The following is a 25,776-nucleotide window of genomic DNA, read 5'->3' as shown; positions in this document are numbered from 1 at the left end:
CCCCCTCATGGCACTAGTGATCAAGAACCCGTCTGCCAATGCCAGAGATATAAGAGAGGCTAGTTCGATCTCTGGTTTGGGAAGATCCCTTGGAGAAAGGCACTTCAACCCACTCCAGAATTCTGGCCTGGAGAATCCCATGCACAGAGGAGCCTGATGTGCCACAGTCCATAGCGTTGCAAAGAGAGTGGGACACAACATGACTGAAGCAACTTAGCAGCAGATAGGTTGGCAGACTTCCCCTGAAAGTACAGCTAAAGGAACTTTTCTAAACAGAAAGGAACCAATAAGAGAAGAAACATTGGAGCATCAAGAAAGAAGAAAGGAAGCTGTCATCAGAAATATGAACAAATATAATAGACTTTTCTTATCCTCTTTGATTTTCTAAATTATGCCTGACAGTTGAATCAGGAATTATAACATGGTGTAAGAAAAAATGCCAAATAAGAAATAAGAGAACTTTTTATAATTACATTGGCAGAAATTAATGAGATGTAATATTTAGTGTTGTCTAATACCCTTTTGTAGGCAGATGACTTGATATTAACTTTCAGAAAATGATTTGTTGGGTTATATAAAAATGTAAAATACATTTATCCTTCAACCCAAGAATTCTGCTTCTAGGAATTTATGTTATTTATGTGTTCATGTGTACAACAAGACACATTTACAAAGATACACACTACACCACTGATATAGCAACAAAAGACCCTGTATATTCACTAATGAGAACAGGGCAGAACAAAATTACAGCCCCAAATCATGAAATACTCTTCAGGATCTAGACCTAAATGTATTCATAAGAGTGTGGAGAAAAGGGAATCCTCTTACACTGTTGGTGGGAATGCAAACTAGTACAGCCACTATGGAGAACAGTGTGGAGATTTCTTAAAAAACTGGAAATAGAACTGCCATATGACCCAGCAATACCACTTCTGGGCATACACACTGAGGAAACCAGATCTGAAAGAGACACGTGCACCCCAATGTTCATCGCAGCACTGTTTATAATAGCCAGGACATGGAAGCAGCCTAGATGCCCATCAGAAGACGAATGGATAAGGAAGCTGTGGTACATATACACCATGGAATATTACTCAGCCATTAAAAAGAATTCATTTGAATCAGTTCTAATGAGATGGATGAAACTGGAGCCCATTATACAGAGTGAAGTAAGCCAGAAAGATAAAGACCATTACAGTATACTAACACATATATATGGAATTTAGAAAGATGGTAATGATAACCCTATATGAAAAACAGAAAAAGAGACACAGATATACAGAACAGACTTTTGGACTCTGTGGGAGAAGGCGAGGGCGGGATGTTTTGAGAGAACGGCATCGAAACATGTATATTATCTATGGTGAAACAGATCACCAGCCCAGGTTGGATGCATGAGACAAGTGCTCGGGGCTGGTGCACTGGGAGGACCCTGAGGAGTCGGGTGGAGAGGGATGGGGGAGGGGGGATCAGGATGGGGAACACATGTAACTCCATGGCTGATTCATGTCAATGTATGACAAAACCCACTACAATATTGTAAAGTAATTAGCCTCCAACTAATAAAAATAAATGAAAAAAAATAAAGGTGAGCTATAAATTTCCCTATATGTAAGTTTATATTATTTGAACTTTTTAGTAAGAGTTATATTTTGCTTATGAATTAAATACCTATATTTTAAGTGACAGAGGCTTTTAACCTGAAGTCATGGTCTTGATTCCTCTGTGATGTGACTTTATGATGGCTATCAGGGGATCCGTAACAGGTATAAGCTAATCAAATTTACTTCTTTTTCTGAAAACAAACTTTGTGAAAGATATAATTTGTTTTTAATTATAAGGTGTTGTTTCATTTCAGAGATTTTGGGTGTCACAAATTGCAAGAATACATCACCAAGTAGCTTGGAAAATCATTTTGCAAAATTATAATATCTAGATTTATTGAAATAACAGTGTGTGTGCTTTATTGTATACTGTATGATTATGGCTATTTAGTTGTTTATATCGAGCCTTAATGGACTTGGAAAATGGTGCCATCCATTATAAATTGCCCACATTTCTTCTAATATTTTGAGAAAAGTTATAGAATAATTCAGAATTGCATCTTTCTTCTTTCAGTATGAGTTCAGATGAAACAAATGATGTCTCTTGGCATCTAGTTTTTGTTTGCTCTATCCTGGCTCACATGATCAAAGACTAAATTCATGTTTTTTTCAGTTGTTTTTGGAAATTTCACAGAACTTTGAAATTTCAAATGGCAAGCAGTTTCTTTGTTAACAAAAGTTGTGCTTGGGAAAAAAAAAATCTTATTCGATTTACAAATGGAACACCTGTGATGTTTCATGAGCAATCTGCTTTCTTGCTTGTTCAAAGAAAGAAGAATGTCCTGGCAAACCTGACCTATTGAACTTACTATTTGTCTGTACTTCCTTCTTAAAGCCACTAAAACAAAGAAATAAACTGAATAAGGAATGAAATGACATTAACACACAGGAAGATGAAAAGAATGGGAAATAAGAGTGACAAATGAGTGATGACGAGATATTTCAGGAAGCTTGAAAATGAATGCACTTGTGAAAACTGACTTCACAGAGATAGCCAAAACCTAAGACAAAATGGGGGAACCTAAAAGGAAGAAAATAATATCCTCAAATTTTTAGAAATTTGAGACCGCTAAGACATCAGAAAGAGGGGGCTAGAAAGGAGATTAAAAAAACAAAGAGTTGAGGGACTTCCCTGGTGGTCTAGTGGTTAAAAATTCACCTTCCGGTGCAGGGGGTATGGGTTCAATCCCTGGCTGGGGAGCTAAGATCCCACATGCCTCTCAGCCAAAAAACCAGAGCATAAATGATAGAAGCAATACTGTAACAAACTCAATAAAAGACTTTAAAAATGGTCCACATCAAAAAATCTTTAAAAATTAAAAAAAAAAATTCTGATGTAAACTTTACAGGAACAACAGTGAGCCCTTTATCCTCACTTTCTTGCCCATGTTTCCCAGACTAGGATCTGCTTTTATGCCTTCTGATCTGGGCAGAAAGCAGGACAGAAAACTTCAACAAGGGTGTTCCACGAGCTTCTGGGGTAGAGACTACAGGCACAACTGGTCTGTCGTGAAGCATCACAGCCAGGAAATGAGAGTACCGGGAGGTCTGCACACCTGTCCTCTGCAGAATGTCTAAGAGGAAAGATGTATAGACAACTGGGGAATCACCAGTGAAAAGTCTGAGCAGCCATCCCAAGATGAATGAGTCATGGCATTACTCAATGAATCATCTTCTGCTCATTGAATTCCAACTAGCATTTACTACCTCATTCTTAAATATAAGCAGACATTGGAGGACATCCTATAATAATAACAGTAATAAAAAAAAGAAGCAGAGGTCAGAATAAACATGCAGAGGAAATAAAGAGCAAAAAGAAGAAAATTAAAGAAACAAAGAGAAAAAAAAATTACTCAAGAGAAAATGCAAGAAGCAGAAGAGATCATGAAAAGAAATCTCTGGACAGAAATTAAATAGGAGACTTTCAGGAAAGGAGAAATGAAGTCATTCAGAGCATAGGAAAGTACTGATAATAAACCAAAGTAGAAAAAACATTAGTGGAATATTTGAAAGATGAAATGGAGAAATCTGCCAAGAAGCTGAATCAAGATACTGAGAAATAGGAAATAGGAAAGAAAGGATATGAAAAGCAGAGTATCAATACAGAGGTTCAATATCTGACTTGCAAAGAAATAGAGACCTCCATGAAAAATAAGGAAGAGATCCACTGTCTGCTCTGCTTAATCATTGAGAAGGCCTTGGTTCTGATAAGGAGTTTGTTGAGTTTGAAGTAATAGTAGGGAATAGAAACTGAAGTGATCATTAAAGTAAGACAGTTATTAACACGAGGGTAAACAAGCACCATCCAAGAGCTGTAATTATGGCAAACAACTAAACTTAACTATGAACATCAATTGCATATTCACAACATGTAAACGCTGAATATTAATTTCACCATTAATTTTTACATAATTAAATTTTGAATTCTGCTGAAGTGTTAAGTACATAGAGTGTAGTATAAGGGAAGTAAATTCTTATTTTCCTTTGTAGCAAATTAACAGGAAACTTCACACATTTTAAAAATCCAGCATAATGTGATAGCAATTTAGATAGAGAATGTAAATTCCAAACAGATTTCCAAAGAAGGCTGCCTCTGAGGAGCTAGAACTGAATTCGGGGTAGGGATGGGTGGGGCAAAGCTCTTTTCCACATGTGTTATGTAATTGTCAAGCTTTTAAATGACATCCGTGAATTACATTGATAAATTTTAAGTAAACTATATTAGCAACTTCTATTATAATTTTTAATTATGTTGATAATTTTTCTGTTCTTTTTTAACATGATTTTTATTCATTTACTTGCAAGAGAAGAATTCTGCATTTATGTCAAATTTTTTTAAAAAATTGGAGTATAACTGCTTTATGACATTGTGTTAGTTCTGCTGCACAACAAAGTGAATCAGCTGCATGTAAACACATATTCCCTCCCTCTTGGAGTGGAATGCTTTTCAAGCGAAGGTGTTGGGACAAGACACATGATTTTGGATTGTCAAGTTTGGGATTTGACTTTATGCTACTTACAAAGTTAGCTTATTATGTACTTCATGGGTGCTGACTGCAGACACAGGTCTCTGGGATCAGAGACAGAGGAATGAATTACTCACTGCCACCACGCAGCAGGCGCCTCAGCACATTTGCCCAACTTCCGCATTGTCCTCAGGTCTCATGGGAACAATACAGATGGACACAACACATCCAGGGATCTGCCACACAATTGTGGAGCCCTGAGACTGGGGATCCAGCGCTTTCATAGCAAGCTGCAAGCAAGCCTTCTCTTTGTCCACGGGAATGTGATCTCATCTCTCAGAATTAGCAGCTACACAAACAACCCTGAGAAATAAAATGGTTCAGGAGAAAGTATTGTCAGGGTCTTCCATTCTCAATAGACACAACAGGAGGTAAATTTACTTACTGGCTGTGGTTTGGGATAGGTCTCTTTACCTGTGAAAGGCTCATTTTTCTTACATGCATGATGGTGAAAATACTAAATACCTTGAGCTTGCAATCATCTACGTAAATCACCTGGATAGTGCCAGGCATACAATTAGCACTAAAGCTTTTATTTTTATCTTTCTGAAGAGAAAAAAAAAAAAAAAAAAAACCCCAAAGTTTAAATTCTGGTCTTTTCCAGAATCCATAAATGAGCAAATCTGTGGACTTTTGCAAATTGTCAGTCTAAGCCTTGGTTTTATCACTTGTGAAATGGGAATGGCAAATCCTCATCACAAATTAATGAAAGCACATTATTGGTAGTTCAGTACTACCTACTGCTTCCTTTAAGTGAAAGTGAGTGAACTCGCTCAGTCGTGTCCGATTCTTTGCAACCCCGTGGACGGTAGCCCACCAGGCTCCTCCATCCATGGGATTCTCCAGGCAAGAATACTGGAGTGAGTTGCTATTTCCTTCTCCAGGGGATCTTCCCGACCCAGGGATCGAACCCAGGTCTCCCACATTGTGGGAAAACACTTTTACCTCTGAGCCACCAGGGAAGCCCTGCAAATGCACACTAAGACATCCAACTGTACTGTTTATACTGCAGAAGCATGATTGTATTAACCATCAAATTCCAGGAAGAAACTTTACCTCAAAAATACCATGCACAGCAACTTGTCAAAGATAGTAACATAATTTCAGTTTTTACTTAAGCTAACTGTGATCGCAGTTCCATATACTCAGAGCTATGGTTTTTCCAGGAGTCATGTATGGACGTGAGAGTCGAGGGCCAAAGAAGGCTGAGGGCCAAAGAATTGATACTTTCAAATTGTGATGCTGGAGAAGACTCTTGAGAGTCCCTGGGACAACAAGAGATCAAACCAGTCCATCCTAAAGGAAATCAACCCTGAATATTCATTGGAAGGACTGATGCTGAAGCTAAAGCTCCAATACTTTGGCCACCTGATGTGAAGAACCTACTCACTGGAAAAGACCCCGATGCTGGGAAAGATTGAGTGCAAGAGGAGAAGGGTGTGACAGAAGATGAGATAGTTAAATGGCATCAGCAACTCAATGGACATGAGTTTGAGCAAACTCCAGGAGACAGTGAAGTACAGGGAAGCCTGGCATGCTGCAGTCCATAACAGGACTTAGCGACTGAGCAACAATACTTATTATTATCACTCTTTCTTTGAAATTTGGTTGTGAAAAGAATTAAAGATTACTTATACAATATATACTTTTTTGAAATTAGTCATTAATTTTTAAATAAAAAAGCAAACATTTCAATTGATGCTTTTAAAAAATTTTCTAAAAATTTATGTTTAATTGAAAGATAATTGCTTTACAGAATTTTGTTGTTGTCTGTCAAACATCAACATGAATCAACCATAGATATACATACATCCCCTCCCTCTTGATCCTCTCTCACATCTCCCTCCCCATCCCACCCTTCTAGGTTGATACAGAGCCCCTGTTTGAGATCCCTGAGACATACAGCAAATTCCCACTGGCTATCTATTTCACATATGATAATGTAAGTTTCCATATTACTCTCTCCATACATCTTACCGTCTCCTCCCCTCTCCCCATGTCTGTAAGTCTGTTCTCTGTGTCTGTTTCTCTATTGCTACCTTGCAAATAAACTCATTGGTACCATCTTTCTAGATTCCATATATATGCATTAATATATGATATTTATCTTTCTCTTTCTGACTTACTTCACTTTGTATAATAAGCTCTAGGTTTATCTACTTCATTAGAACTGACTCAAATGCATTCCTTTTAATGGCTGAGTAATATTCCTTTGTGTATATATACCACAACTTCTTTATACATTCATCTGTCAATGGACATTTAGGTTGTTCCCATGTCCTAGCTATTGTAAATAGTGCTGGGGTGAATGCTGGGGTACATTTGTCTTTTTTAATTTTGGTTTCCACAGGGTATATGCCTAGGAGTGGGATTGATGGGCATATGGTGGTTTTATTCCTAGATTTTTAGGGAATCTCCACACCGTCTTCCATAGTGGCTGTATCAGTTTACATTTCCACCAACAGTGCAAGAGTATTCCCTTTTCTCCACACCCTCTCCAGGATTTATTGTTTGTAGACTTTTTGATGAGGGCCATTCTGACTGGAGTGAAGTGATGCATACCTCATTGTAGTTTTGATCTGCATTTCTCTAACAATGAGCAATGTTGAGCATCTTTTCATGTATTTGTTAGCCATCTGTATGTCTTCTTTGGAGAAATGTCTGTGTAGGTCTTTCCCCTACTTTTTATTGGGTTGTTTTTCTGGTATTGAGTTGCATAAACTGCCTGTATATTTTGGAAATTAATCCTCTGTCAGTTGTTTCATTTGCTATTATTTTCTCCCATTCTGAGGGTTATCTTTTCACCTTGTTTATAGTTTTCTTTGCTGTGCAAAAGTTTTTAAGTTTAATTAGGTCCCACTTGTTTACTTTTGTTTTTATTTCCATTATTCTAGGCGGTGGGTCATAGAAGATCTTGCTTTGATTTATGTCATTGAGTGTTCTGCCTATGTTTTCCTCTAAGAGTTTTATAGTTTCTGGTCTTACATTTAGGTCTGTAATTCAGTTTGAATTTATCTTTGTGTATGGTGTTAGGAAGTGTTCTAATTTCATTCTTTGTTGATGCTTTTTAAGATGATGTTTATTCAAGGGAAATTGGTTTACAATGCCATAAAATATACGTTGTAAGAATATTTTGCATGTATTTGATTATGTACAGTCTTTTGAAGAGGCCCATGGCTTATATCAGCTTCTTAAAGGGACCATTAACAAGACTGAGATTGCACAGGTGATGAGTTAATAAGCTATGATCATCTCTATAATCAGAGGACAAGACTCCAACTAGAACACTAATTCCAATCTTCCTTCTAGTGCTCAAACAATATGATCTCCTGAGAGTTATTTACTTATTTACCCTTTATAGAATTATTCATGATGAACTATCAAATCACCCAAGTAAATATGTAAAATCCATGGGCAGATTTCTTCTATTTTCTAAAGTTTAATGACTAAGTTTCTTTTTGAACAAACCACATATGTCGTTTACTTTAAAAACTCATAGTGTATGAAAATCATCATTTTTTATGTTACAGAAATGCACATTTTCAAAGTCATATTAATTAAAGAACTAATTTTCATGAAAAGCATTCTAATGCCCTTGAAAGGCAGTAGACTTAAAGGTTAAGGTCATAGAATCTACAGCTAGACTCTCAGAGCTATTGATTCAGCTCTATCAATTTCTACTTTACATGTCAGGTGAGTTAAGTCTTAATCTCCTCATCTCTAAGTAAAGGTAATATCACTTAGCTGTGTTATAAATTCATATTAAAAAATAAATGAATTAAGGCATATATGAAGTATTTAAAATAGTGCCTGTCTCACAGTAAGCAAAAAGTATTACCTAGTATGATATTACAGATAATATTTCAATGCTGATAGTTGAGGAAATTGTCCTTATAACAGTATGTTTAGAAATATTAAAAACTAATAAAATACTTATCATTTGCAAATGAAGCCTAAAGTGGAGTCAAAAAGTCTTTTTACAAAATACTTCAGTTAATGGTTGGGACCACATATTCTGGGCAAACAAGCAATGCTTGTTTAAAAACTGGTAATACCTTGATTTTAATGAGGTGAATTGTTTAGAATAGATTATAGTCATCATCTTTTTTTTTTTTTTTTGACATTGCTGCTTAACTAAGCCAAGATGTTTTAAGGGAAAATGAAAGAAACACACATCCTGTTTGTGTGTCTTGTTTCATAAAAGAGAACTCCATGTCCTCTCTTACACAATATTTCCTAAACAGTAGAGAATGTGATTAGTTACATCTTGATTTAGTTTTCTTTTGATGTGGTCAGGACAAATCTTTAATTTATATGTTTTAATAAAGAAATGCAGGATCACACTCACCAAGGTGACACATTTTTTCATCCTTGTGCTGTTAAAGAAGTTATTGTATTATACCTTAAACAAAAAGAAAGTCAACAAATAGATTTTTATTCAGGGTATGATTTATGACAGAAATCCTACAAACAGTGTTTTTCCTTGCCAAATAATTCCTTCCAAGTATCTTTTTTTTTTAAAAAGAATTATGCAATGTCTATTTTTTTTTTTATACCAGAAAAACAGCGAAGATATGAATTTGACATCACATGCATGGTGAGAGCCTGGAAAAGATTCTAAGAGTGCTATTTACTTCCATACAAAAGGTCACAGAATTAATTCTCTAAGCCAATATTTGAAACTGACTGGCTAAAGAGTCTTGGATGTTTGGGAAATTAATGAGTGTACATTCAAATTGTACTTGTGCATATACTTCTAATAACCCTTTTCACAGGACAGAGAGCACTGTGCCCAGCAGATTTTACAATTGCCTTTTGAAGAGAGAATTTTGCAGATGGACAATATCACACTTACAGGATCACTTAACCTAGTTGAGTTAGGAGGAAACTTGCTTTTGAAGAATCAATTCTGTGGATTCTTTTAGTGTGCTATGGACTCTAACTTGAATGAATTGTCAGATGATCCCCTGGGACTTTTAAAAATTCAGCAACTTCACCTCTGTCAGCTTATCCCTCTCAAATGACATCACTGGGACCCCACCAAGAGTATTCACTGTCAGATGTACATCATTATAGCTTTATGTCTATGGCCTACATAAAAATGCTACTTCAGAGAATGTGGTTGCATTTAGTAGAGCTGATGGCTAGTTTTTGCTAAAACTTAATTTTTTTAAATAAGTGATTTAATTCTGTCATCTTTGTGTTCATACTGTATAATTTGGGGGAGGAGGAAATGGGGAAGCCTGGGGTAGTGAGAATGTGCTAATAATCCTTAATAACTAGCATTGATTGTTTACTAGGTGTCAAGCACTTGACTGAGCATCTCACAGATTAACTAGTTGCTCACAACCTGTCTCCAAAATAGGTATTATTATTACCTTCCTTTTGGAGATGTGAAAACTGAAATAGAGTGAAATGACATAATTGGAGACCATGAAGTCTTTGGTCACAGAGTTTAGATGAATGACTCAGCCTAGGATATCTACTGATACACTGCATTTCAGTGGGAAAGCTTTCAATAAAAGGGGCTGACTAGAGAATTCTTAGAAAAGAACCTCATTTGAATAAATTTGGATTTACTTGGATCTGGGTTTCTTTTTCTCATATTCAGAAACTACAAATTCTTGGAAATCCATGAAGATAGGTAATCCCTGAAGTCATGTACTCTTTAAAGGAAAAAAAAAAATCAAGTAGTGAATTACCTGGAAAGTCAACATTATAATACATTCTGAAATGAGAAAAAGTAGAGTTCACCATCATGTCATCTCACTTTGTGTGAAGTTACATCAAAAGTTTGTTTGGTGAACACAGAATATGTCACACATGTTTGAGAGGGCTATTTTGTGGACCTAATACAATGTGGTGAAATGCACTAATTCCACAACAGGGAAGCCCTAGTACTAAGAATTTTGGAGTCCTCTAGATCCAGAGTTTTTTCCGCTGGATGTTCACTGAGAAGATCTTCAGTGTAGTTAAAAAGACAGTAAAAGATGTCATATGAAATTACTTTCTGGCACCCAGCCTTTTCACATCCAGATTCCAGACCTTGGATCTATTGGGTTGGCCAAAAAGTTTGTTTGGGTTTTTCTGTAACATCTTATGGAAAAACCCAAATGAACTTTTTAGTCAACCAATACTTGCCTCAACGATATTGTCTCTATGATTTGGGGGAACTGTGTCTTTTGGCCTTTGGTATTAATTTTATAAAGCTTACTCTCAAATATCTTTTTTAAAGGGTCTTTTCTGGAAATAGAGACCGCTCTTAGATATCTCCATCACTATCTAAAGGAAAGCATAAGTATACAAAAAAATAACTGTGATTAGACGTTTATACATACAGCTTTTCTTCCCTCCAAAACCAGATTTATTTAAAGGATACAGTTATTTCACACTAAATAATATATACATGTTGGAGCAAATTTTCTTGAGTAGATGTTAGCCACAACCAAAACAGCATTGTTTTCCATTGTATCCTGAACAATAGACTATTAATACGACATTATAAATTTCTTTGTAAAATGATTACTTCGAATTCTTTCAGGTTGACATTAACACTCTCCTGTCCAATGGATCTCAAGAATTTTCCGATGGATGTACAAACATGTATAATGCAACTGGAAAGTTGTAAGTAAGAATAACATACATTTTCCTGAATATTTAAAAAAATATAATAGAAATAGATTTCTCTTAGAATATTCTCTGAATATCATTCTCAGAATACCATCTCACCCTCCCTCTCTCAGAATTCCCTTATACTCTTTCTCATGGATAATGAAATCAAACCCTCCCTCACTCAGATATCCTTTCACCAAACTTCTCAAAGTAATTCCTGTTATCATTCTTCTAAAAATTACCTCTGATTCTTCTCTCAGAATTCTGCAGACTCTCTTCTTTCTCTTAGAATTCCCTCAGACTCTACTTACTCTCAGAATTCCCTTGGAATCTCCTTCTATCTCTCAGATTTCCCTGACTCTCAGTCTTTCTCCCATAATTACATGGAATCTCATTCTTCACAATAATATCTCAAATCTCATTTTCTCAAAATTCAGTTTCAATTTCAAGGTGTAAAAATTCCTTTATACTCACCTATAAGCAGGATTCCTTTCACCAAACCTCTCTCTGAAAGAATTATAAAATTCCTTCACTCAGAATTTCCTCCTACAAACCTCACTCAGAATTTACTTAGAAAAGTCCTACTTTCTCTCAGAAGTCTTTCATTCGGTCAGATTTCCCTCGAAGAAAAGTCCTTCTTTCTGTCAGAAATCTTCTATCTCTCAGATTCCCCTAGAAGAGATCTTTCTGTCAGGTTTCTATAAAATAACTTTTACAGATATCTTTTTTCTATCAGGGTTGTATCACAGAGAAGTCCTTCTTTTTGTCAGAAATCTCCTTTTTCTCTATCATATTTCCATCAAAGTAAAGTCCTTCTTTCTGGCATATCTCTTCTTTCTATCAGGTTTCAGTCAGAAAGGGTTTCCCTGATATTCAGTTGGTAAAGAATCCTCCTGCAATGGAGGAGACCCCAGATCGATTCCTGGGTCAGGAAGATCTGCCAGAAAAAGGATAGGCTATCCACTCCAGTATTCTTAGGCTTCCCTTGTGACTCAGCTGGTAAAGAATCTGCCTGCAATGTGGGAGACCTGGGTTGGGAAGATCCCCTGGAGAAGGGAAAGGCTACCCACTCTAGTATTCTGGCCTGGAGAATTCCACGGACTGTATAGTCCATGGGGTTGCAAAGAGTTGGACACGACTGTCAACTTTCACTTCAATAGGAAAATTCCCTCTTTCTGTCAGAAATCTTCTTTCAGTCAACTTTCCTCAGAGAAGTCCTTCTCTCAGTCAGAAATCAGCTTCTTTCTGTCAGGTTTCTCTCACAGGAGAAATCTTCTTTCTGGAAGAAAACTTCTTTCTGTCAGTATCCCTCAGAAATATTCTTTCTGTCAGAATCACCTTCCTTCTGTCAGGATTCTCTCCCAGAAAAGACCTTTCTGTCAGAAAACTTCTTTTCATTTTGTTTCCCTTAGAAACGTTCTTCTTTCTGTCAGAAGTCCACTTCTTTCTGTCAGGTTTCTCCCCTCAAAAAACACATTCTTTCTGTCAGAAATCTCCTTCTTTCTGTCAGTTTTCCCTCAGAAACATCCTTTCTGTCAGAAATTCTTTCTGTCAAGTTTCTCTCCCAGAAAAGACTGTCTTTCTGTAAGAAATCCCCTTATTTGTGTCAGGTTTCCCTCAGATCGTCCTTTTTTTTTTTGTCAGAAATTGCCTTCTTTCTGTCCCTATTTGTCTCCCAGAAAAGACCTTTCTTTTTGGCTTTTTTTTTTTTTTTTTAATTTATTTTTATTTTTATTTTTTTATTTTTTATTTTTCAGTGGGTTTTGTCATACATTGATATGAATCAGCCATAGAGTTACACGTATTCCCCATCCTGGTCCCCCATCCCACCTCCCTCTCCACCCGATTCCTCTGGGTCTTCCCAGCCCACCAGGCCCGAGCACTTGACTCATGCATCCCACCTGGGCTGGTGGTCTGTTTCACCACAGATAATATACATGCTGTTCTTTCAAAACATCCCACCCTCACCTTCTCCCACAGAGTTCAAAAGTCTGTTCTGTACTTCTGCATCTCTTCTTCTGCCCTGCATATAGGGCCATCGTTACCATCTTTCTAAATTCCGTATATATGTGTTAGTATACTGTAATGTTCTTTATCTTTCTGGCTTACTTCACTCTGTATAATGGGCTCCAGTTTCATCCATCTCATTAGAACTGATTCAAATCAATTCTTTTTAACGGCTGAGTAATATTCCATGGTGTATATGTACCACAGCTTCCTTATCCATTCGTCTGCTGATGGGCATCTAGGTTGCTTCCATGTCCTGGCTATTATAAACAGTGCTGCGATGAACATTGGGGTGCACGTGTCTCTTTCAGATCTGGTTTCCTCAGTGTGTATGCCCAGAAGTGGTATTGCTGGGTCATATGGTAGTTCTATTTCCAGGTTTTTAAGAAATCTCCACACTGTTTTCCATAGTGGCTGTACTAGTTTGCATTCCCACCAACAGTGTAAGAGGGTTCCCTTTTCTCCATACCCTCTCCAGCATTTATTGCTTGTAGACTTTTGGATAGCAGCCATCCTGACTGGCGTGTAATGGTACCTCATTGTGGTTTTGATTTGCATTTCTCTAATAATGAGTGATGTTGAGCATCTTTTCATGTGTTTGTTAACCATCTGTATGTCTTCTTTGGAGAAATGTCTGTTTAGTTCTTTGGCCCATTTTTTGATTGGGTCATTTATTTTTCTGGAATTGAGCTTCAGGAGTTGCTTGTATATTTTTGAGATTAATCCTTTGTCTGTTTCCTCATTTGCTATTATTTTCTCCCAATCTGAGGGCTGTCTTTTCACCTTACTCATAGTTTCCTTTGTTGTGCAAAAGCTTTTAATTTTCATTAGGTCCCATTTGTTTATTTTTGCTTTTATTTCCAATATTCTGGGAGGTGGGTCATAGAGGATTCTGCTGTGATTCATAAGACCTTTATTTTTGATATCTCCTTCCTTCTGTTAGGTTTCCCTCAGAAACACCCTTATTTCTGTCAGAAATCTCCATCTTTCCATTAGGTTTCCCTCAGAAATGTCCTTTTTGTCAGAAATTTCCTTCTTTCTGTCAGGTTTCTCTCCCAGGAAAGACCTTTCTGTCAGAAAACTCCTTCTTTCCATCAGGTTTACCTCAGAAACATCCTTCTTTCTGTCAGATTTCTATCCCCAAAACATATTCTGTTAGAAATCTTCTTTGTGTTAGGTTTCACTCAAAAATGTCTTTCTTTCTGTCAGAAATTGCCTTATTTCTGTCAGGTTTCTCTCCCAGGAAAGACCTTTCTGTCACAAAACTCCTTTTCATCAGGTTTCCCTCAGAAACATTCTTCTTTCTGTCAGAAGTCCTCTTCTTTCTGTCAGGTTTCTCCCCCCAAAAAACACATTCTGTCAGAAATCTCCTTCTTTGTGTCAGGTTTCCCTCAGACTCATCCTTTTTTTTCTGTCAGAAATTGCCTTCTTTCTGTCACATTTCTCTCCCAGAATAGACCTTCTTTCTGTCTGATATCGCCTTCTTTCTGTTAGGTTTCCCTCAGAAACATCCTTCTTGCTATCAGAAATCTCCTTTCTGTCAGGTTTCTTTCCAAGACAAGACCTTCTTTCTGTCAGAAATCCCCTTCTTTGTGTCAGGTTTCCCTCAGAATCGTCCTTTTTTTTCTGTCAGAATTTGACTTCTTTCTGTCACATTTCTCTCCCAAAATAGACCTTTCTGTCCGATATTTCCTTCTTTCTCTTAGGTTTCCCTCAGAAACACCCTTCTTTCTGTCAGAAATCTCCATCTTTCCATCAGGTTTCCCTCAGAAACATCCTTCTGTCAGAAAGTGCCTTCTTTCTGCCAGATTTATATCCCAGAAAAGACCTTCTTTCTGTTAGAAATACCCTCCTTTGTGTCAGATTTCCCTCAGAAACTTCCTTTTTTTTCTATCATGTCAGAAATTACCTTCTTTCTGTCAGGTTTCTCTCCCAGAAAAAACCTTCTTTCTGTCAGAAATCTCCATATTTCCATCAGGTTTTCCTCAGAAACATCCTTTCCCCCACCCCCTGTCAGATATTGCCTTCTTTCTGTCAGGTTTCTCTCCCAGAAAAGACCTTCTTTCTGTCAGAAATCCCCTTCTTTGTGTCAGGATTCCCTCAGATTTCTCCTTTTTTTTGGTCAGAAATTGCCTTCTTTCTGTCAGGTTTCTCTTCGAGAAAAGACCTTCTTACCGTCAGATACCTCCTTTCTGTTAGGTTTCCCTCAGAAACACCCTTTCTGTCAGAAATCTCCATCTTTCCATCAGGTTTCCCTAGTACATCCTTCTTTCTGTCAGAAACTGCCTTCTTTCTGTCAGGTTTCTCTCCCAGGAAAGAACTTTCTGTCAGAAATCTCCTTCTTTCCATCACATTTCCCTCAGAAATGTCTTTCTTTCTATCATGTCGGAAATTGCCTTCTTTCTGTCAGGTTTCCTTCCCCCAAAAAAGGGCCATCTTTCTGTCAGAAATCTCCATCTTTCTGTCAGTATTAGCTCCCCCCAAAACACATTCCTTCTGTCAGAATTCTCCTTCTTTCCATCATATTTCCCTCAGAAATGTCCTTTTTGTCAGAAATTGTCTTCTTTCTGTCAGGTTTATCTCCCAGAGAAAACCTGGTTTCTGTCTGGAATCTTCTTTCCATCTGGTTTCCCTCAGAAACGTCCTTCTTTCTGTCATCTGTCAGAAATCTCCCTCTTTCTATAAGGTTTCTCTCCTAGAAAAAGACGTTCTTTCTGTCAGAAATCTCCTTCTTTCTGTTGGGTTTCTTTCCCAGAAAAGACTTTCTGTCAGAAATCTCCTTTCTATCTAGTTTCTATCTGAATTCTCCTTTCCCCCCCAAAAAAATTCTAGAAAAAACATGTAAAAAATTAGTAGATTTATAAAAATGAATGGTATATATTATTTGTTTTTTAGTTTTTTTTTCTGACATTTACTGAAAAGACATGTTATTTTGCACCTGTTATGTATCTGTCTTACATACACTCTATACATTCTATACTGGTATTTAAAGTAAATTTGAAACTAGAAATACCATTTTTGAAGATTAAAAATTATCTATTCTCTTTATATGCATCAATGGTAAACTGGATGCTAACTTTGAAAAATATGGTACTTTTTTAAAAAATTGAGCGCATGCTGAAATACAAATCTTGTTATGTGTTATTTCTCATATACACACAGCAGAATTGTTTTTATTGTCATGTTTCCACCTGTGTAAATCGTCATTTTGAGTATTTTTACCCCAATTTATTGAGATGATAAGTACAAACTACACCTTCTTTGTGTCAAGTTTCTTTCCCAGAAAAGACCTCCTTTCTGTCAAAAATCTTCTTTCTGTCAGATTTCCCTCAGAAAGGTCCTTATTTCTGTCCAAAATATTAACACATGAAAACTTTAGGTCCTTTTATTTCTTTAAACTTATCTGTTTATTACTCCAAAGTTGGTTGGTTTTCAGTTTTTAATGCCATACAAAAAGGTGACATTATGTAATTTTTTTAATACTCCGTCATACTCAGAAAAAAATGCCTGTTGGACATATTCTTTTAGAAAAAAATTGCCGCCGGAACTCCAGAATTGGATGGCATGAGTCCAGGCCTGTAGTGTGGTGAATCTGCCACTAGAGGGCATGCCTACTTCGTAGGGGGACTTGCTGCCAACTCTGAACCCTGGTTTTCTCTTAAAGAAGTGCAAATACCTATTTCTCTGATAATAAAATTTAGCAGGAAGATAATATAATATCTTCTTGTTAAGTTTAAATACATTATATAAGTAAGTGGATTAATTTAATTAATATAAGTTAATTAATATGATTATATTAATTTGCTCAATTAATATTTACATTTTATTAACTTAAATATTAGTCACATCCATGGATAAATTACTAAATTAAATGAAAGGAAAATAAAAATTTAGTTTTAATTGGGAGATCTATTTAGCAATAAAAATGGGAGGTTGGAGTTGGGAGTGGGAAGCAATACAGGATTCCTAGCATTGTTGATTTCTAACTCAACCTTGAAGGCATTCTGAGGACAGGTATCTTTGTTGCAAAATTAAGTACATGGGAGAGTGGAGGAAAAATAATTATTTGAAAAATAGTCTAAGACGACTGGTTCCCGAATTATTAATTCAAGAATACTAAATATTATCCAATAGTGAGGAGCTGTGGAAGACTTGGGAGCAAGAACAGGAGTTGGTTAATATTATGCTCTTGAAAATCCTCTCATACAGATGAACCAAGTTATTTAAGAAGGTTCCATAATACTCTGATAAAAAGAATAAAAGTAGAAGCAGAGAGGAGCAGTGTGGAAGGTAGATACAATACAGATTGATGTTATAGAGGAAGCAAAATGTTATCTTTACCTTCTTAGACTCCTCAGCCTTGGCCTGAAAATTAAACAAAAATAAAACATGAACAGAAGAAAAGGATACAAATTTATTTAATATAAGTTTTACAGAAGGAAATGAATAGTCAAGGAAGTGGCAAAGCCTAAATGCTTTTATACCAGTTTGAACAAAGAAAAGCAAAAAGCAGCTGTGGAAAAGTAATGCTATGTGAGGAAACGAAAGGAAGGTGAGAATTATTTTAACAAGGTCTGTACAGAATTCTCTTGGCTTTGATCCCCTGTTGAAGAGTGTTTCTTTTTCTCCTAGTACAAGGAATACATCTTTAACATGGAAGATTTTAATCTACTGTTTTCGGAAAGAAAAGGAGAGATTAGAATGCTCTTCTCACACCTGCTGTTTTTCAGGTGCCTTTAAAATCATTCTTCTGCCGAAGTGGCATATTTTGGGGGTGCATAATCCACTGTTCTTCATTCACTTCAATACAAAGTGGATGCAAAGTCTCTGAGTGCCCACTTAGTCAGAGACAAAGAGCTTAGATAAGTAGAATCATTTTGGAAATACTGGCAGAGAAAAAAACAGAATGGGAAGTAAATGTTAAAAGGAATATTGATAAGTCCAGTTTTAATATATTTGTGATTTGGGAAATGTACATAAAAAGCCAAAGGAAGGAGTTAGAACTAAAGATGTACTGTTTTTTGTAATTTATTTTTAAGTGAAGGATAATTACATTACAATGTTGTGTTGATCTCTGCTGTGAAACAAGGTGAATCAGCTATAAGTATACACATATCCCCCCCTCTGGAGCCTCCCTCCCACACCCCATCCCACCCCTCCAGGTCATCACAGACACGGAGCTGAGCTCACTGTGTTATGAAGATGTACTGTTATGAGCCATCTACAGAGTAGTTCAACAAGATGAAATTTCTAAAGGAGAAAGTATAGAGATGCAAGCACACCCACAAAGAAGAACCAACTCTTAAGAAAGATCTACATTTAGAGGTGGTTGTTGTGCAGTTGCTCAGTCGTGTCCAACTCTCTGCTACCCCATGGACTGAAGCATGCCAGGCTTCCCTGTCTTTTACAATCTCCCAGGGTTTGCTCAAGTTCATGTCCATTGAGTCAGTGATGCTATCTAACCATCTCATCCTCTTCCACCCCCTTCTCCTCCTGCCCTCAATCTTCCCCAGCATCAGGGTCTTTTTCAGTGAGTTGGCTCTTTGCATCAGGCGGCCAAAGTATTGGAGCTTCAGTGTCCTTCCAATGAATATTCAGGGTTTACTGGGTTGATCACCTTGCAATCTAAGGGACTCTCAAGAGTCCTCCAGCACCACAATTTGAAAGCATCAATTCTTCTTTCAGCTCTCACATCTATACACAACTACTGAAAAAACCATGGCTTGACTATATGGCCCTTTGTTGGCAAAGTGATGTCTCTGCTTTTTAATACTCTCTCTGGGTTGGTCATTGCTTTCCTTCCAAGGAGCAAGTGTCTTTTAAGTTCATAGTTGCAGTCATCATCCACAGTGACATTGGAGCCCAAGAAAATAAAATCTGTCATTGCTTCTACTTTTTCTCCTTCTGTTTGCCATGAAGTGATGGGAGCAGATGCCATGATCTTGGTTTTTAAAATGTTGAGATTTAAGCCAGCTTTTCCACTCTCCTCTTTCATTCTCATCTAGAGGCTCTTTAGTTCCTCTTTGCTTTCGGCCATTAGAGTGGTATTATCTGCATATCTGAGGTTGTTGATATTACTCCTTGCAATCTTGATTCTAACTTGTGATTCATCCAGCCCAGCATTTTGCATGATATACTCTGCATATAAGTTAAATAAACAAAATGACAATATACATCCTTGTTGTCCTCTTTTCACAATTTTGAACCAGTCAGTTGTTCCATTTAAGGTTCTAAATGTTGCTTCTTGATATGCATACAGGTTTCTCAGGAAATAGGTAAAGTGGTCTGATATGCCCATCTCTTTAAGAATTTTCCAGTTTTTTTTTTTTTTATCCGTACAGTCAAAGGCTTTAGCATAGTCAGTAAAGCAGAAGTAGATGTTTTTCTTGTATTCTTTCCTTTTTTCTATGATCCAATGAATGTTGGCAGTTTGATCTGTGGTTCCTCTGCCTTGTCTCAACTCAGCTTATACATCTGGAAGCTCTGGGTTTGCCTACTGCTGAAGCCTAGTTTGAAGGATTTTGAGTATAACTTTGCTAGCACGTGCAATGAGCACAACTGTACGGTGAAGAGGAGGGAATGGGAAACCACTCCAGCATTCTTGCTGCGGCAACCCCATGGAGAGTATCAAAAGGAAAAATGGAAATTTACCCTTAGATTAACCTGGAATGCTAAATTCTATCACTGAGAATTCCACTGAAATAAAGGAAGAATGTTGTCCATTTATATGGCCCAAGTTCAGATCTTTCCCTTATGAAATCTAAAGGCCTGTCGCATAGTCCAGGAGTCCCCCTCCTCCAGTATCTAATGCCTGATGATCTGAGGCAAAACTGATGTAATAATAATAGAAATGAAGTACACAACGGATGTAACAAGCTCGAATCATTCCCAAACCATCTCCTCCTTCCCCTGGTCTGTGGAAATATTGTCCTCCACAGAAATGGTCTCTGGTGCCAAAAAGGTTGGAGACCACTGCCATAGTCTACTTATTCCTCAAATCTCAACAGAGGTTTAGCCAACTACTTTTATTTACCCCAGATTTTAATATACCATTTCTTCTGGTCTTGAATATCCTTCATTCAACCTCAGAAGGGAATTCTGAAAAAAAATACAGTGAATGCTTGCTTTGGGGTGAAAATAAATTGTGTTAGCTTATTTTTCTTTCTTCATAGTAGTCATTTTTTCACTCTCCAAGTCCAGCCAGAAAATACAGGCCAATTACCTTGACAATTTGCATTTTCAAAATTTACATCAGTAGAAACCTAATAAAATATTAAATAATATACACTACAGAGAGCATTCTACAATGAAGCCCTGCTTTTTGTTAAGCGTTTTATTTAATTTTTAAAATAATCTATAACTTGCACCCCAATTTTTGCTGGCAATATATAAAACTGAGTGGCATTTCTAGTGAAGATGAAATAAATATTAAAGTGATCACTAACTTCGCTTCTGAGAATTAGATGCACTAATTTAGTTTACTGAAGTTCAAGATTCAATACATGATTCATTTTTTTTTTTAGTTGACTGTATGAAGTAAGTCAACTAAACAAAACAAAACAAAACATACAGTTGACTGTATGAAGTAAGGGGCTTCCCGGGCGGCTTAGAGGGTAAAACGTCTGCCTGCAATGCAGGAAACCCAGGTTCAATCCCTGGGTCAAGAAGATCCCCTGCAGAAGGAAATGGCAACCCACTCCAGTACTCTTGCCTGGAAAATCCCATGGGTGGAGGAGCCTCGTAAGCTACAGTTCATAGGGTCACAAAGTCATGGGACACGACTGAGCTATGATGACACAGATATGAAGTAAAACATAGAGCTATCTTTAAAAAAAAATAAATTTTCACTGATATTACTGTTTTACTTATAAAAGCATCTTACTTGTTTCTTTCATAAATAGCTAATCTATGAGGGAAGGAAACATAGCTATTTTATAATTTATACTACACCCTTCAGGAATTTACAGTGCAAATCAATGTGCAGAAATAGGGGTAAGGAAAAAAAGATTTAATTTTCAGCTTTCATTTATGCCATAAAGAAACTTTCTAAATGGGCAATTTTTTTTCCTAGTTAAAAAAAAATAAAGGATATGTTTAGTCTTGAAAGAATATTGGATAGTACTTTCTTTGAGTCATAATAAAGCTTTCTTGTTCATTAAAAGAGAGTGTTGACTTTAAAAAATGTACAACATGAGAGTTGTGAGTTAAATTTTATTTGGGACAAAGTAAAGACTTAGCCCAGGATACATCATACCAGATAGCTCTGAGAAGCTGTTCCAAAGAGCCAAAGGGGCAGGGGAAGAATGGGTATATATGTGATTTTGGTGAAGAGGGAATACATGCAATCAAATACATATTTTTAGAGGTTTCTGTTAGTCACAAGAAGCAGTCATCTCCATGAAGGATTGTAGTGCTTTTCTAGTTATGAGGAAATATGAGAACTGGGCTCATAAAATCGGCCCCTGAAAATATCTGTCTGAAGCCCTGTTCTGCCAGTTTTTCCCTGAGCACAGAATGCCTCATTTCTATTCTCCACCCTGAACTCCTTTCAGTGGGTGTTGAAAATCAGCAGCTGCAGAAGAAGCACATGATTTAATCTTTGTAGAGGGCTTCCCAGGTGACTCAGTTGCAGAGAATCCACCTGCCAATGCGGAGGTGCAGGAGATATGGGTTCAATCCCTGGGTTTGAAAGATCCGCTGGAGAAGGGAATGGCAACCCACTCCAGTATTCTTGCCTGGAGAATTCCATGGGCAGAAAAGCCTAGCAGGTTACAGTCCATGGAGTCACAAAGAATCAGACACGACTGAGTGACTAACACTTTCTTTCAGAGGTAAATACAAGTGCCTATGGCGAGTACCAATTTGTAGTTGGTGACAGTATGACATAGGATGCATAAACTATCACTATATTCAATAAACAGTATAATTATGTGCTTCACATCTAAAAAGGAATGTAGGTAACAAAAGAGGAAAATATCACCAGAGAAAGTTAAAGAAATTTTAATTATTCAAGTTGGAAAAGAAAATATGAGGAAATAATTCATTGATGAAAGAATTCTTTCTGCAAAGAACAGCCTAAATCCCTAAAACTACAGTAAAAGTTACTTATAAGAGTTAAAATGAATAAAGATTACTGACTGAAGTTTTAAGAAGCTTCTGAAATATGTTTTAATGAGGTTTTTGAATAGATATATCTAAAATAGATGGGAAGTCTTTGCTATTTAATTTTTCAGATTCATTTCTAAACCATGTCTGGTAAGATTCAGATTGGTTACTCTGGAATTTGCATTAAGACTAATTTTGAAAAAGGTTACAATTATATCCTAATAATTTCTATTGTTATTCAAGCTTTTTCATAATTTAAAAAAGGTGTGAATATTATTCAAAATAATATTATACTTTTTGCCTGGCTAGTTAGAGATAAAAATTGTTCTTATTTTCTGAGTAGTTAGTACTTAAGCCTCTGTAGTTACAATGGTGGTTAGAAAGCAAGTTTTCTCAAGACAAAAATATTCACTAATGAACTAACTAGCTACTTGGAAAATCAGTTCCCACTTAAACATTAAATATTCCATTCTGTTTAACACATTTATTTAGCATATTCTATTTAGCTCTCCTAATTTGTCCATATATTTGTAATTTGAATTTTTCTTAATTATCAGATATTCTGAGTGTTTGACAATATAATAAAAGACCATGTAGTTACAAATCTTTCAAAAAGATAATGTCACAATTGTTTTGTAGTCATCACTTATCTGATTTAGTCCTAACCACAATTTAATAAGATAGGTTTTATTTCCATTTAAATATCAGCAAGTTAAGGCTTACAAAGCTTAAGAGACTTTCCCAAAGTCACACAATTAAGAAGTAGACAGAACAAATTCCTGTGAATTAACAGCCCACAAACTTACATCAAGCAGCATTCATTCAGTCACTTTGAACTCTACCTGACAATTTCAAAATATTTATAATGTGTGACTATGGTATACATAATTTAGCTCTACAGTTAAATATACCCAGTAATTTTACTTACTTTCTCAGATGAAAAGGCTTATAGTTCCTTCTTCTGCCTATTTCTCCTCCCCTGAATGTCTTCCCTTGTATTATAATTGGCCTAAACCAAGTTGTGGGTTTCTCAGGTGGCTCTAGTGGTAAAGAACACACTTGCCAATGCAAAAGATGTAAGAGACGTTGGTTTGATCCTCGGGTCGGGAGGATGGCCCTGGAGGATCCTGAGGACAGAGGAGCCTGGAAGGTTACAGTCCACAGGGTTGTAAAGAGTTGGACATGACTGAAGCCTCTTAGCATACATGCAAACCAAGATGTACTCCTCCCTACCCACCAACACACATCCCCCTACCCCCCTTCCACTTTGGCTGACAATGCCAATCATTTTGTGACATGCAGTCTAAGATCTAAGATCACAGGGAGCTGCAAAACACTCTTGACCCAGACCACATCTACATCAGTTACTGTAGATAACCACAAGTAAGTTCTGCATATCTTGTTTCATGTCTACCCAATTGGGTGACTTGACTAATTACAAGTTTGCCTTTGCCCCAGTTAAACATCATATGTTAGATTCAGCCCATAATCCTTACCTGATGATCTGTATCTTTTCTAGTTAATAGTCTAGAGAATTGAGCAACATACCATTATACAATCCAAAAAGGGCCTGTCTGAGAAAATTCTTCAACAATGCCCTAAGGTATTCTTCTAGATGGAGTACTACTCAAAAGAAAAAAATTAACAATTGTTCTTTAAATCAGTTATAAATCACTTATGCATATTGTCCTTAACAGTATTTTGAAATCCTTGTTCATAAGGATAACCCAAGAATTCATTCAATATCTGCATTTACGTTAGAATTCCAGCATACTTGGTCATAAGATCATGATATGATGTTAATAAGCATGGCTTTTCCTTTATGATGCTATTGGTATCTACTGACCATGGATGGCTTCCTAACTTACCTGCTCACAGACTAAATTTTAACCTCTCCAGAATTTTGTGAGTTTGGTGTTAAGATCCTTTACCTTTAATGCACAGGCTACCTGTTAATAAACTTGAATATATTCTCAGCTTTAATCTCACAATAGCTTAGCAGTTCTTCAGGCCACTTCTGACCACCTTTTCTCACAAGTCACTCTCTATCCAATTATATTTTTATATTTCCTTAATAATAACTATCACTATATTTCCTTGATAATACCTATTATATTTCCTTTATAATACCCATGAGTTCCACCCCTGCCATTACATCCAAGCTCCTAAAAATTGTCTCTTTTATTCCCAGAAATTATGATGAAAATTAAGATAATGTTCTCTTTTCTTTCTCCTAACCACAGATAATCATGTGTGCATGTCTTACCTAGAGCAGTTAAGGTGGCCCACTGTGATTATATTTAAACCATGGATTCTGTATTTTATTGGAATATAATTGCTTTACAATACTGTGTTAGTTTCTGCTGTACAATGAAGTGAATCAACCATATGTGTGCATATATTGCCTCCCTCTTGAACCTCGCCCCACCCATCCCTGTCCCACCCATCTAGGCCATCACAGAGAACTAAGCTGAGCTCTCTCTGCTTTATGGCAGCTTCCCACCAGCAGTCTATGTTACACGTTGTTGTTCAGTCCTTCAGTCGTGTCCGACTCTTTGCGACCCCATGGACTGCAGCACACCAGGCCTCCCTGTCCATCACCATCTCCCAGAGTTTGCTCAAACTCATGTCCATTGAGTCGGTGATGCCATCCAACCATCTCATGCTCTGTCATCCCCTTCTCCCTCTGCCCTCAATCTTTCCAGCTTCAGGGTCTTTTCAAATGAATCAGTTCTTCGCATCAGGTGGCCAAACTATTGGAGCTTCAGCTTCAGCATCAGTCCTTCCAATGAATATTCAGAGCTGATTTCCTTTGGGATTGACTGGCTTGATCTCTTTGCTGTCCAAGGGACCGTCAAGAGTCTTCTCCAACACCACAAGTTGAAAGCATCAATTCTTCAGCCCTCAGTCTTCTTTATAGTCCAACTCTCACATCCATATATGACTACTGGAAAAACCATACCTTTGACTAGATGGGTCTTTGTTGGCAAAGTTAAGTTTCTCCTTTTTTAATACTCTGTCTAGGTTTGTCATAGCTTTTCTTCCAAGTAGCAAGCATCTTTTAATTTCCTGGCTGCAGTCACCATCCGCAGTGATTTTGGAGCCTCCCAAGATAAAATCTGTCACTGCTTTCTTTTATATTTTGTCCTACCTCCTTTCGAAGACAATGGGCTGTTTTTCTGGGTGTCTGATGTCCTCTGCTAACGATCAGAAGTTGTTTTGTGGAGTTTACCTAGCGTTCAACTGTTCTTTCAATGAATTTGTAAGGGAGAAAGTGGTCTCCCCTTCCTATTCCTCCGCCATCTTAGCTCCTCCCCGTCTGTCACTGTTTTCACTTTTTCCCCATCTATTTGCCGTGAAGTGATGGGACTGGATGCCATGATCTTAGCTTTTTGAGAATTTTAAGCCAGGCTTTTCAC

The 25,776-nt window shown here is 36.9% G+C and overlaps 1 protein-coding gene across 2 annotated transcripts in view; it reads left to right on the top strand.

The window, feature by feature from the left end:
* Positions 1 to 25,776, top strand: part of GLRA3 (glycine receptor alpha 3) — a 177,353-nt gene that overhangs the window by 93,671 nt on the left and 57,906 nt on the right. For both annotated transcript variants that reach the window (XM_065908200.1, XM_065908201.1), the window contains exon 5: positions 11,175 to 11,257. In XM_065908200.1, the coding sequence (XP_065764272.1) occupies positions 11,175 to 11,257 (83 nt within the window). The remainder of the gene's footprint in view (positions 1 to 11,174; positions 11,258 to 25,776) is intronic.

Source organism: Muntiacus reevesi, chromosome 17 (genome assembly GCF_963930625.1).
Source record: "Muntiacus reevesi chromosome 17, mMunRee1.1, whole genome shotgun sequence".
Taxonomy (NCBI): Eukaryota; Metazoa; Chordata; class Mammalia; order Artiodactyla; family Cervidae; genus Muntiacus; species Muntiacus reevesi.
This window is presented reverse-complemented; position numbering and strand designations above follow the sequence as displayed.